Here is a 14,564-nt window from a genome sequence, read left to right as displayed (position 1 = left end):
TTGACATTTAGATTTCATTTCGTTTCGCTGGTATTGCATCGAACGATTCTTTCAGACTGATCCTCTCTAAAATTATATTAAAGAGTTATACCCGCCCATGAGATTGAATTCTTGTACGCAATGTGTAGCAACGTCCAGAGACCTGTTACTTTTTTTTGACTCGTGAATTTGATTGACGTTAAGCTGTGCCAGCAGACCAAAACCAGGCTGCCCTCAAGATTATAAATATTCATCATAAAAGAACAGTAGCAGAACATTTGCTCCTTACCAACTCACCTGAAGATTAACCTTTTTTTTCGTTGAAAAAGGGGTCTCTTTTCATTACAAAAGAGTTCTCAGTATAAAGAGGTTGATCCTAGTTGAAAGATAGGATATTGGATGTATATCGAGCTAATATCTTTCTATCACTAAGGACTTGATCTGAAGATTCTACAGGGGATTGAAGAAAAAAATATCTGAATGCACTTGTCTCTCTTTTGTCATTGTACAATCAGGTAATTCGCCGAGAATATATGTCTATTCTATTTCACATCTTAGATTATAACTGAGAGAATTTTTCCAAAGGTAAAATATTCCGACTCATCTTGAAAGTTTGTGAGAAAAATTGAATCAACCTCCACCATTCTTTCCTTAACAAAAGATCGTAGGAGGTTGAAATTTAGTTTGTACATCTAATATAATCACTCAAACGTTGATGCCGAATTTCAGGAGGATCTTATATAATAATAATAAATCACATATCCTATAATACAATAAACATTTCTGTGATCTTCCATAGGCGCATGAACGAGCGAGATCCTGATATCAAGTAAGTATTTTTCTCGAATTTTTTGCTACTATTTAAGATATTCTACACGTTGAGTTTTTGAAATACATCATTACAACTTTTCAACCATTTTTGTAGTACGATTTGTCTTCGCTTAAGAATAGGCCTCAGTTTCGGCGATTACTTATTCATTGGTGCTGAATTTCTTTCCAGCGAGCATTTGTTTGAGGTCTGAGAACAGAAAAAAAGTCGCTGGAGGCCAGTTCTGGTGAATTCGGTGGATGCTGAAGCAATTCGAAGCTCAATTCATGCAATTTTGCCATTGTTTTCAATGATTTGTGACACGGTGCATTGTCTTGATGAAACATCACCTTTTTTTTTTAATGGGGCCGTCTTTTAACGATTTGATCTTTTAAACGATCCAATAACGCTATATAATGATCGCTGTTGATGGTCTGGCCCTTTTGGAGGTAATCAATGAATATTATACCTTGCACATCTCAGAATACTGACGCCATAACCTTGCCAGCTGACTGTTGTGTTTTTCCTCGCTTTGGATTCGGTTCATCTTGTGCAGTCCCCTCAGCTTACTGTTGATTGGACTCCGAAGTGAAATGATAGAACCTTGTTTCATCCATTGTAACATATCGAAGCAAAAATTCAGGTTTATTGCACTCATTTCACCACGTTTAAACTACCAATTAATGATATTTGATTTTCCTCTTCCTCTTTCCTCTTCATCAAGCCCAGATTTTGCTTCTTATTTTGTCCCTTCAAAAAGCAATATTTTATCAGCACACGAAATTCTTTCCTTTTCCATCTTTTTTCAAATAACAAAAGTAGCTACACTCATATCGCAATATCTCACAAACTAATGTTCGGACTGCTGTCAAATTTTGACACGTATCGTTTGAAGGTTGGTACTAACTAAAAATCATATGGATTTAATACTAGCACCGTCATCTGTGCATCAGGCCGGGGACTTTTCAATTGGCCTAATAAACCCTATTCCTAATAATTTTCTCCTTCCCTGAGCGGGATTCACAAGAAGCTAATAAATTCCTGTCAAAACGAAGAATCTCCGTTCCTTTTCAGGAGGGTTGGTCGGGTGACTCAAATCCACGACTTGTCTCGGAAGTTCAATCGACTAATTGGCGAACGTCGAAGAGAAGCGCGATCGTCCGATACATTCGAAACGAGACGGACGAAATTTATTCCTCACGTAATAAACCAAAAACCGGGTAGAAAAAGAGGATGTCATACATATTTCCGGATATAGGACCGCGTTTATAAATCAAACTGCCGTGGCCCCTTTCGTCGGGCTCTAAATATTTATGAACTTCGAAAATGCGCCTAAAAAGAGGCCGTCGATTGTATCTGAACGTCTTAGGTGGCTGGGGGACATGTAGAATTTACGTTCTGTTTTTGCGACGTTCGCCTGTTTCCTCGGTAATGAGATTAATTACACTGACAACTTGGACGAATGTCAATGGCAATTTTTTTGGGAGTCTAATGATATGTTTCAGTTTATAATTCCAAAAGGCTCACACTGACAAGAACAGTTACCATATTTGTTGTTTTTGGTACAAAAACTCCATTATGTAGATCCATTACTGCCATGATTGTTATTTAAGGTGTCCCTCAGGGTTCAAATCCAGGTCCTTCATTATTCTGGATTCCACTCTTTGATGATTTGCTTGTTGTATTTCCTTATAGTCTCGTAGGCTGCTGATCTGAAAATATTGATCAATTAAAGTCTTCAATATTCAGAATGATCTAAATGGATCAATTCAGTAATGTCATAATTGGGAATTGAACCTCAATATTGAGAATTTAACAGATGTTCTCATCAGGTGAGTCAATATTCAGATGAACCATTCAAAATTAGATTCCTTTCATATTTTGATCATGAAAACAGTACTATGTCAAAATTCCCTGCTAATGGCTAATGGCACTTCCCACACATAACCAATTTACGCCTGCGCTAAACACCGTATAACCAAAAATGTTAAAATTACTCTGGAATATTTCATGTCCCGTGTACCCATATATCTACAAATGTCATCAAAATCGAATGAAAAGAACATGAAGTATTAAGATTCCAGGTATTTGAGCATATGCAAGACATACCGCATATTCAGAAACTACTCAGTACCCAATCTGAACATCCATACCAATGTTCATCCAAATTCAAAAAATTGAAGAATTTGAAACAAGGATGTACGGACAGGCAGGCAAAGAGACATAAAACAAAAGTTGTTCAGGATGGTCGGAAATGCATTTTACCAGTGGAGATCGGATACCAAACATTTTTCTCACTCAAAAGTGATCACAAAGTTTTCACTACTCTTGGTAGACTCGAAAGCAGAAGTAACAAGAATTGACAAGATTAATTTCAATCTTGAGCAACTAATTACCCTAGATCATGAAGGTATAAAAAAGTTCTATCCAAAAATCAATCTGCACATATAACTATCATAGAATCGACTAGATAATAATTAAATATGCACCGAATAAATAACTCATAATCAAATAAAAACAAATTGAATACTTCAACACATGATGACAAGTCATTCACGTACAAGCATTCTAATCTTTTTTTAATAACAATCGGTGTTCAACAATGGTTCTTCCGCAAATTCGTTTTTAATGAAGAACTTACGAAGTCATTGGAAAAATTACATATATTGCTAGTAATCTGTCGATTCAGAGGGTGGCACGTGTAGAAGAGGAAATTACTGGGAAAATCGTTGTTAATTTTGATTATATAAGGAAAAACAACGTAGACGGTAGAATCAGTTTCAGTGGTTGACCAGTGGAAGCTGACTTTATCGAAATGTTCAAGTTTATGGTATTAGTTGCTGTAGCTGTGGTTTCAGTGAATGGGGTATGTATCCTAAAAAATGCAAACATTACATCAAAAAGTTGGTGTTCGAAAATTGATGAAATTGGTTAAAAATAGGATGAAGCATACTGATTTGGTGAAAACGTATACCCATAGATATTTCTGGAACCAATGGTCTTTCTGAATTACCCCACTGTGACTGTTAATGTATCGATTCGACAAACCCAGATTTTTAACAAAATCTTTGAACTAATTTCTACATTTCTCTTTATCTCAACAATTTCTTCACTTTCAGTTTAGCCAAGAACTGAAGCAGAAATTCCTTGAAAAACTCAATAAAGAAGGCCATGAGTGTGCTGCAGAAGTAGGAGCAAGTGAAGGTGAAAAATAATTCAAACTTTTTTTTATTGATTCTATATTTGAAGACATTGTTTCTTTTGTAGATGATGTTAACGAATTGAAAGATCATAAATTTCCTTCAAGACATGAGGGTGAATGCCTGATATTCTGTCTCCACAAGCGTTTCAATATGGTAAGGTTTTATTTGAAGAATATCAAAAATTTATAATTTTGCATTGAATCTTGGAAACCTCATGAAGAATATCTACCTTTTTCTGTTAAAATTTTACCGATTATTAACTGGTGGGCCGTTTTCGAATACAATTTGATTGATTTTCTTTCAGATGCATGACGATGGAACCATAAATACTGAAGGAGCCATTCAAATGATGAAACCTCTGAAAGAAGACGACCCAGAACTGTACGAAAAGTTTATGAGCATTGGACGTCACTGTACCGAAGATGGTTAGTTTATTTTATAGCATTGCATATTTTAATATCACTAATCCCGAAATTTACAGTTAAAACTCAAGATGACAAGTGCAAGTATGCCACAGAATTGGTACAGTGCGCTGTTAAGAAGGGAAGAGAGGTAAGAATATTTTATGATCATGAAATTAACTTGATATGATTTTGAAATCAATTCAAATAACGTAATATTTGAATAGAATATTATTTCGAATTGATTTTGACATACTGATGTTCTTATTTTTATTCAACATTAATCATACATAATTCAATTTTTTCAGATGGGAATGGATGAATCAATCTTCGAGTGAAAATTTTATTTTTTGTCCAATCTGTGAGGCTATGTTGTTTAATCTTGAATAAATTTAATTTTGATTGATATGCGATTTTGTTCATCTACCTCATCATACTTTCAACATAATTCTTTTCAGGAAATATTTCGAAAACAAAATTGTAAACAATTAGGTACTTTTCTAATTCGGATACTCAAACATTCATATATAGGAACTTAAATTCAATAATGAAATTAAATTATTCATTAACGATCAATTTCTCCAATGAATTATCATGTCACTTAATCTGTTATGTTTCCAATTAGTGGTTAAGTTAGATGAAATATATTTTGGGAAACCTTGTTGTTTTGATATTTCAGCATCTGATAGTCAGAATTTTTGTTGAAATATTAACGCTCGTATGGAGAAGCTGGCGCTTACCGAAGCATACTGACTGACGTACAAGATTATCAATGTGCCCCCTTCCGATGAAGATTTCTGCAACACCTTTAGCTCGTTAAAACGGCATTACGCAAATTGTATTCATATTTCCTTCAGTCTGAATTATAAAAATGCGAAAATATTCGAAGCTCCCGCTTCGCTCCCAGCAGGAAAATAATTATCGAAGACGTCTCTCTTATATCCTGGTCCGAATGTCATTTTAATCATTTTATCTGCCTGCGAATCTCAAGATATTCAAATTTCGGACTCGATATCTTCTCGAGATCTGACATAATGCGTTGTAATGAATTTGTTGGACGAACGCAGGAATCATAAAGAGAAATTCAAAAATGCATTAGTTTTTTCGGATCATCTTTAACCCACTTTTGGACTACTGTCGTAATTGAGAGTTAGAATCGAGTAAGTGGTCTGGTTTTTGCTTGAACGACTCTTAGAAAAAATGTGTTTGGCAGATTACACTCCTAGATGATTAGCGCATTTTTATTGACAGTCACAAAATGTGTTATTCTTTATAACGGTAATAAATATTTTGAATATACAATTTTACAAACTATTCTTGTTTTTTATGCCTTTTTGACAAGAGAACTAAAAATGAACGCCGAATAACCAGAAATTAGCTTTAAGGAGATTCAAAATTCAAGAATAACAGAACATAATGAACGAAGCTTCGGTTGCAAGAGAAAAATAGTACATATTCCGCCTTTGAACATTAAGTTGAGGCTGATGAAGCAATATGTGAAAGATTTAAATCGAAATTGTTTTGTGTTCTTATCAGATAAATTTCGTATATATTTGATGGTCCTCAGATAATTCAACTTGTTTTAGATCCCCAATTCTCCACATCGACGCAAGAGAATTATTCTAACTTATGGTGTTCATTTATTCATGAAGTACAAAATTGTCTTGGGAACCATCAAGCAGAAAATTACTTGAAATTAGTAATTTGACTTCAAACAAGTGGAAATATTCGGCTGGACTATATGTATTCATCTGTGAAAAACAATGTCAATGGTTATATATAAATAAAAACTGAAAGATGTAGTAGATGAATGAGAATTTCAACAAAGGAAGTATCCAGAAAATACTTAATAATTAATATATTATATATTATATAATTAATAATACCTTTTACTGGAAATCATGAATATCTGACCTGGAAATTCCTATCAAGTTGATCAAGACATTGACATTGTAACTACATAATATTGTTCCTGAAATCTCTTTCAGAAATTACTTATCAGTTACTCTAATTATCACTCGTACATCCGCTGAGATGGTTCCCAAATATTCGCCACAGCAGTGTAAAATAAGGTGGGAGAAATAACTGAGATAAATTAAAATGATTAATATAAAAAGAGAGAATCGTTGAGTAAAAATCACAATTCACGATTGGTACAGATAGTTGAGATCAAAATGTGGAGAATCAAATATCTTGTGGCGTTAATTGTCCTCTGTTGTCAAACTACAGGTACGTTAATTTGATATATTTTTTCGATGCATAGATATTTTTAGGTGTCTTTTTCAGTTGTTAATAAATTCTGAAGAGAATGGTATAAAAATTCAATTCAATCGATAATATTTTTTATGTAGATAGCTGCATACTTGAAAGTAGTACTTATTCAATAAAAATCCATCTGGTAAATCAGTACTTTTTCGTTAAGCAGTATTTTCACTATATTTTTTATCAATTCAAAATTGTAAAACTCAATTTGAAAAGATATATTCTAATTTCACTATACTCTAATAAGAACAAACTACAATAGAACAAAAGAATATTATTTAAGAAATAGATGTCATTCAATTTCAAAATTGTTTTAGGCACTTTTTCAAGGCCAGACGATGCAATTCAAGGTTATCCGTATTGGATTATGGAGATGAAAATAGGAACGAGGAATTTATCACCAAGAAAGCCAATTATTATTAATGAAGGATCTTCTTCCTGTAATTGTGGTAATTGTGGAAATTGTGGTAACTGTGGATCATCAGTGGAGACAACAGAAAAAAAAGAATCAGGTTAGAGTTTTATGGAAAAATGAAAAATAATCAACAAATTGAAAAGCCAAGAAGAAACTCTTTCAACTCTTACTACTTTCACTTATAGTATAACCAAGTCTGAACTCACCGAAATATCTTTTTGCAGGTCGAAGAAATAAAACTATTGAAGAAATAATGGCCAAATCCACTTTACCCTTAGTCAATCTGAATGGTAGTCTTTATTACTACGAGACGACACAAACGGTAATAAAAATTCAAAGAAATTCCCAAGAAACGCATTATCAAAACATTTTTTATAAATCATGTATTTACTTACAACGGCACAAACTTGATGCGTTAGATCGATTAAAAAAAAAACACTCTTATGAATATATGGTATATGTGTGGTTGTAAAATTTTAGGCAGAAAGATCATTGATTCTAACCCATCATGCAAATTTTCAGCATGAAATTATGATCAGTTTTCCATAAACGTATAATAGTCCATCGCGGTGAATCATCTTGTATCTGCTATTCATCATATATGTTGGAAGCCTCAGATCAACTAATTTCCCGACGTTTTCAAAGAGAATGAACACTAAATCGAGTTTTTTTCCATAGATGAATTACTTTGCAGCCATGCAATTCTGCAGACAAAAGGGAATGGAACTTGTGAGCATTGAAACTGCAGCTGAAAATGAGCGAATAATGAATTATATCAAAACGAAAGGCGAGTATTTTTTCTTGAATTTAATTGAGGAAACAATCATTTTATTTAATAGCAAAGCAAGCGAAAATTTTGTTTCAAAATCATAATAGGTAATAGTATTATTTTTTCAATCACGAATTCTTCAGAGAAAATCCATATGGTTGTTCTGTTATTTCGTGATTTTTGTTTTTCTCCATTTCGTGATTTATATTATTCCGTGATGTCTGCTATTCTGTTATTTCGTGATTTCTGTCACTCTATTATAACGGCTGTTATCCTTCGAAAACTTGATTGATTTGATTTCCAGTCAACAAAATCGACCATTTCTGGACATCCGGAAACGATTTGAGCGTTGAAGGAAAATACAACTGGCTTTCTACAGGAGAACCTTTCTCTTTCGTCGATTGGAAACCTCCAGTACCGGATAACCTAGGCGATGAAGATTGTGTAGAGATCCGAGATTTTGGTGGCGATCGCTATGGCTGGAACGACATGGCATGCATGCACACTCTGAACTTTATTTGTGAAGCAAAAGTATGCACTGACTTTTGCCTGCAATGAATAATGTTATCTTTTTCGTGATATTCCAATAAAATGCCTTTTCCATATCTGCTGACACTTTGATAGTGATTCTTTTATAATTTTTTTTAATTTCTAGTGCAGTTGCACGTAAATTGATAATTCAAATAATAAATTGGTATTATTTGAAATTTCAAGTTCAAATACTTCGGACTAGAGAATATAGAGTTCACTAATGGAAAAAGTGTTGCCAATTTTATAAAATGAATCATCGTTTTCTTGTAATTTAAAGTAAAGTGGAATCATCTTATGACAAATACGATTAATATGCTCTGGATTTGAACTCTGGTTCAATTGTCTATAAGATCAACATATCAATAATTCTTAATAACAAGTTTTAAGGCCAATAGTGGCGATAAGAAAGATCATATTCAGCATTGACACTCTATCACGTATTTTTAATGTCATGATTTCATATCGCATAGTTTTCAATGAATAATTGTTGTTATTTCCTCCATTTCGTCTTGATGTCTGTAATTTTCAAAGTTTGAGTCACTGATGACGGATACATCCTCAAATTCGTTTGGGTCCTTCCAGCAATATACACGATAACTTTTGAATGGAAGACTCAGAACCTTGCGTCCTTGCAAGGTAGGTTAAGGCCTTGAATGCCGGTTACGTTCTTTGATGGTAAGCTGCTGACTTCACGTCAGGGCTTTCCTCATTTATTTTATTGTTGATTTTGAAATTTATTCGGATTCTCAAACTAGGAACAAAAATAAGACATAGTAGACTACTATTATGTATGTATGAGTTCTCTACTCATTTTTTTCCTATGATATAGAGAATAACAAATCAATATTTCGAATTACAGATTTGAAATATTTATCTGTTGAGGCCACGAATTGTTGATTACATTATAGGAGCTTGATGTTTTCAAGAAATCAAACCTGCAATTGCAGCTGATATATAAGGAGATACAATTTAGTTACCTGAGAATGTGTGGCTAAGTCATATTCTATTGAAATTTTGTGTGCCTATTGAATTCATCGATGAGGTGAGTCATCCAAAAATTCAGCTTTGTAGCTTCTACACCGGTGAAGATAATCAAGGTTTTCCTTTTCTATAGCTCTCTGAAAGAAAAATAGAATATTGTTAGGAGAACGGATTGATTTACTTACAATTTTTTCAGTTCATTGAAGAGAGGACCAAATAAATTCAAGATGTAAGAAATGTCGAGTCCACGGAGATAATATGTTACATTAAGTTCAAAACAAACAAGTGAACCAAAAGTGCTAAATAACATTATGTTGAAGTAGCTGAAACGTAATTCTATTTCCATGTTGCAGGTTAATTGATATGGGTATATTCTATTACAACGGTTTGAAGGTTCATGCGAAATTTTATAAAAAAAATAGACATATATAAATTTGAACATTCTGTAACGTAAGATGCGGAAATTTTTGAATCGATTTAATTGAACGTTTCTTGGTAGATTAAGTATCGAAAAGAACCGGTTATCAATATAAACATTCACTGAGATGAGACTTCAATAGATTTGCTGCCATCAATAATAACAAATCAGAGTGGGAGCAAAGAAGATAATGTTAAGATTCCTCTAATATAAGCAAGAACGTTTACTGAATACTCAGAAGTGTTTGTTACAGAGTTAATCTCAAAATGTGGAAGGTCAAAGGCATTGTGGCATTTGTTGTCTTCAGTTGTCTAGCTGAAGGTAAGTTTTAGTTTCATTGGACCATTGACACAAACTAAAGTATTTCATTGTAGATCTATCGGCACAGATTATTGAAAGAAATGATTTTCTTGATGTTACAAGGCGTATTTTTTCATTCAATCAGAATGTTTGTATTTATGCTGGAAATAGACATGAATGATAGTTTCAGATTTACAAGAATTTAGGTTTTCCGGGTAGAAGTATTTTCCTAATTATTTTTTATTCGAAAGAGAACCTACTTCTATAGTTAGAGAGAATTAGCTCGACTATGTAGTGTATGCAGGATGTTCCTGAATTGGAGGTACAAAGGAAAATGAGAGATTCCTTGAATAATTAAAGGAAAAAAGTCCTACGAACATAAAAGTAAAAGTAGAAAAAATGGCGGGCACTGTTCTATGATAAAAACTTTAAATTGTAATATCTGTGTCAAATTTGAGTTAGATATCTTATGTAGGGAAGGTTGTATGAAAAAAAATGTAAAAAAAAAATTAAACTTCAACACCCGGTATCTCGAAAACAAAAGGTTTGCGGGCTCATATTTATAGAAACCTGTCATTTTCGTTTGTATCTTCAATTTAGGTAACAAAAAATAAACCTTCTATGAATATTCTTTTGTTTGATTTGAATTGTTCTTCGCGAATTACTAGGAATATATATGTTGTGTTTTAGTTCTCATTCACTTTATCTCTCTTCTTCATTTTCCTTCTCAGTCGGAAACCATCAATTACACCTAATATCTTGTTCTCCTCTTCAAGCTTTAAATTCTTAGAGTGTTATGTGATGTGCTAAAATGGAATCGGCAGTGGTAAAGATCAATAGCAATAGGTAATTTAAAAATATCGTTTCAGGTATTTATTCAAGGCCAGAGATTAGGAGTCAAGATCCACAATGGATTTTGGAATTGAAATTAGGGACAACGAACTTAGGAGGATTGAAGCCAATTATCAATGGTATATCACCTGTTTCTTGCGACTCATCCAAGGAAAAACCATCAAGTAAGTAAGATAATAATCACATCAACTAACTGTATGAAAATAGAGATCATCGATTTATTTGCATAACTTTACGTAGGATCAGTATCTGGCTGGGTGACCATTCGAGAATCGAAATTTGTCATGTTAGATTTAGAGTGTATATAGAGTGGCCACTTTTTTAATGGGATTGTATTGGTAACTTTTGAACCATTAGAGTTAGAAGATAGGTCAAATGGAGAAAAGTTGCATTCATAGAAGCATTGTCAAGCAGTTCAAACAAATCGAGATTATAAGGGCTGGTTATTGAGATATAATGAGTGAAGTAAATTCTGTCATTTTGATTTTTCTTTTTTTCCCACTTCATTTCAAATATTATCAAAAAATGTTACAGGAATTTTTTCATTCGACAGTAAATTATCCTCAATTTGACGTAATCAGATTAGTATCCAACGTTTCGTACTCTCTGGGCCACCCTCAACCTCATTTTTTCCAATACGGACCTGCATATTTTATGACACATTTCAAAATAACTTTTAACGCTGAATTCAACGATATATCATACAATGCCATTCAAAGTTGATTTTCAGGTGATTTTTACCCTTATCCAAATTTTTTCTGGTCAGATCTGTATTACATTCAGGTACCCTTAGTTTAATTAACAACATGCAATACATTTCGATCAGAAAATCAACTTACTCATGTTGAACTAAATGGAACATATTAGAATCGGAGCATAAACAAGTAATTATTATTTACATATTTCAATTCATAATAATTAAACGAATTATCATTTAATGAAGGAAAAATCAGATGATCATTCGAAAGTAAATGAAAATTAACTTAAATTATTAAGTGTTCGAAATATCCACTATTTTGTAAAATGCACTTTACGATTCTGGAACCCATACTTCTTATACATTTGCTTATTTCATCACCTTGAATACCTTCCAAAACATTCTCAATCTTCTCGCGAGGAATCACTATTGTTGGATTTTTCATTTGTTTCATTGAAACAAATTACAGATTTGAATTTTAGTCAAAAATCATTACGATATAATTTTTGCAAGGCTTGGTATTCAAATTTAAAATCATTGTATTCGCGTCTCTTGACTATTTAATTAACAGCAGTTTTTGATAAATTGCATTCACTAGCCACAGTTCTCCATTTTTTTCTGGGATGAGTTAGTTGATTATCTTATCGAAATGTATTGTTTGTTGTTAATTAAACTGAAGGTAAATGTAATACAGATCCGACCCATAAAAATTTGGATAATGATCAAAATCACCTGAAAATCAACTTTGAATGACATTGTATGATATATCGTGGAATTCAAAGTTGAAAGTTATTCCGAAAATTGTCATGAAATATGCAGGTCCGTATTGAAAAAAATGACGTTGAGGGTGGCCCAGAGAGTAAGAAACGTTAGTTACGAAATCTTATTAGGTCAAATTGAGGATAATTTAATGTCGAATAAAAAATTCCTGTAACATTTCTTGATAATATTTGAAATAAAGTGGGAAAAAAGAAAAATCAAAATGACAGAATTTGCTTCACTCATTATATCTCAATAACCAGCCCTGATAATCTCGATTTGTTTGAACTGCTTGACAATGCTCCTATGAATGCCACTTTTTCTCCATTTGACCGACCTTCGAATTCTTATGGTTTGAAAGTTACCGATACAATCCCATTAAAATGTGGCCACTCTGTATACATAGGTAGATGACTAAGGTGGGAAAAGCTCTTGACTTTTTTCAAATTTCACAATATGAATACAGGAATTTACTTATTATTTTTGTCATAGATGAACGTCTCAACAATACCAAGGAAATAATGGAGAAGTCAACACTTAACTTAGTCGAACTTGATGGCAGTATTTATTACTTCGAGAAGGAAAAACCGGTAATAGAAATTTATCAACAATTCGAGCTATAAAGTCAGTTTTTCATCTGACGTATCGTTTACTACTGCGGTAAGCATCTTCAGAGATTTCTAGGTCGTAACTAGATGCTGACCCCAGTAGTGATCAAAATGTCATGTGAAAAACCGACTGGACCACAACCAGCAATTTTCCAATTATGTTAAACAATATGGCCTTAAAAGCCATGAGCATTATAATAAACTTAGTTGTAGGAAGATTTATCTTTTGGTGGGCAAATTTCACCAATGGATCATTGAAACTATTCTGAAGACAAAATTCGAATACAGTAGTTTTTCAGAAAAAGATGAAGAATTTTTCCGGAATTTCATAGTTTTATAGATACTCATTACTAAGATTCACGAATTTGAAACTAATTATATCGAATTATAATATCTTGTTTGGACATGCATAAAATACATTCTCTTTTGAGAAAAAATATGAAAATTGTCAAAATGCTAACCATTTATCTGCACAAAAGTTCTTACCTGGCCATCAAGATCTTCAGATTTGAATTAATTCAATGTCTGTGTTCGAAGATATCAAAAAATGCACCATGCATAAAACTTCAAATATAGTTGAGTTATCTAGTTTGTGTATTGATGGAATAGTGAATATATCGGTTTTTCCTAAACTATAGAAGTATAGAATTTTGAATGAACTAAGGTGAATATTTTAGTTTTTTTAATCACATGATCCATTGTTGCAGTTTGTCTAATTTCTAATTGTATCTACTGAAATTTCTAATTTCAAACTGTGTAATACCTACTTTTAATTCCATAGGTTAATTACTTCGAGGCAATGACATTTTGCAAGACAAATGGTATGGATCTCGTCAGTATCGAAACTGAGGCTGAAAATGAAAAACTGTTGAAATACATCAAAGCGAACCGTGAGTACCTGTTTTTTAATATCAATCACATTGAAGTATGGACTTTGATGATTTCGCAGAATTTAATTGAACAAAAAAATCAAATTTCAGAATAACTTTCAGAAAAGGAACTATTCGACAATGTGATTCACATTTGTCTCATGTCCTTGTAAATTGGAACTCACAATTGCCTCTCTATTCTCCATTTGCAGTTAACAGTTTCGAACATTTCTGGACATCTGGAAATGACTTAAGTGCCGAAGGACACTTCACCTGGCTTGCAACTGGAGAACCTTTCACTTACACCAATTGGAAACCTTCTCTTCCAGACAATTATGACGATGAAGATTGTGTTGAGCTCAGGAATTTTGGAGACGGTTCTTACTTTTGGAATGACATGAAGTGTATGCACTCTCTCAACTTTATATGTGAATTGAAGGAATGTACCAACTTCTGCTTATCTAGACCTTAAAAAAAACGATATAAAAATAAAGACTTCTTTGTGATATAATTTTCCTCTTCACTTATAGAGTGTGAACCTTCTGATGGTGTCCAATAGATTGACAACATTTTCAAGACGTGCTTAGTTCTTAGGTATCACTCAATTATTTCAGCTTTTCTCTGTAAGATTCTGGAATACATAATCATATGTCTCATATTTTGCATAGCAAATTTAATTTCGTTGGATGAAGAACAAAAATGTTACATAATT

At 32.9% G+C, this 14,564-nt stretch overlaps 3 protein-coding genes and 1 long non-coding RNA gene across 4 annotated transcripts; 3 read left to right on the top strand and 1 right to left on the bottom strand.

Annotated features, from left to right (window-relative positions):
• LOC123674093 lies at positions 1–9,474 on the bottom strand. The gene is made up of 3 exons (XR_006746575.1): positions 9,346–9,474; positions 2,333–2,499; positions 1–1,537 (listed from the first exon to the last, which is right to left on the bottom strand). It is a non-coding gene; the product is annotated as an uncharacterized LOC123674093 (long non-coding RNA).
• Positions 3,329–4,797, top strand: LOC123674092 (general odorant-binding protein 19d-like). The gene is made up of 6 exons (XM_045608959.1): positions 3,329–3,653; positions 3,907–3,991; positions 4,055–4,143; positions 4,295–4,415; positions 4,472–4,542; positions 4,700–4,797. Exons 1-6 carry the CDS (start codon positions 3,603–3,605, stop codon positions 4,727–4,729), a joined length of 447 nt encoding a protein of 148 aa, XP_045464915.1. The 5' UTR covers positions 3,329–3,602; the 3' UTR covers positions 4,730–4,797.
• On the top strand, positions 6,466–8,442 carry LOC123674090 (C-type lectin 37Da-like). The gene is made up of 5 exons (XM_045608956.1): positions 6,466–6,620; positions 6,971–7,165; positions 7,293–7,390; positions 7,747–7,855; positions 8,142–8,442. Exons 1-5 carry the CDS (start codon positions 6,566–6,568, stop codon positions 8,393–8,395), a joined length of 711 nt encoding a protein of 236 aa, XP_045464912.1. The 5' UTR covers positions 6,466–6,565; the 3' UTR covers positions 8,396–8,442.
• On the top strand, positions 9,233–14,363 carry LOC123674091 (collectin-11-like). The gene is made up of 5 exons (XM_045608958.1): positions 9,233–10,088; positions 10,937–11,083; positions 12,868–12,965; positions 13,765–13,873; positions 14,065–14,363. The coding sequence occupies exons 1-5, from the start codon at positions 10,034–10,036 to the stop codon at positions 14,322–14,324; spliced, it is 669 nt and encodes a 222-aa protein (XP_045464914.1). The 5' UTR covers positions 9,233–10,033; the 3' UTR covers positions 14,325–14,363.
• Positions 14,364–14,564: the final 201 nt, after the last annotated feature.

The sequence above is a fragment of the Harmonia axyridis genome, chromosome 2 (assembly GCF_914767665.1).
Source record: "Harmonia axyridis chromosome 2, icHarAxyr1.1, whole genome shotgun sequence".
In the NCBI taxonomy this organism is placed as follows: Eukaryota; Metazoa; Arthropoda; class Insecta; order Coleoptera; family Coccinellidae; genus Harmonia; species Harmonia axyridis.
The sequence above is the reverse complement of the archived record's forward strand: the minus strand, read 5'-3'. Positions and strand labels throughout refer to the sequence as shown.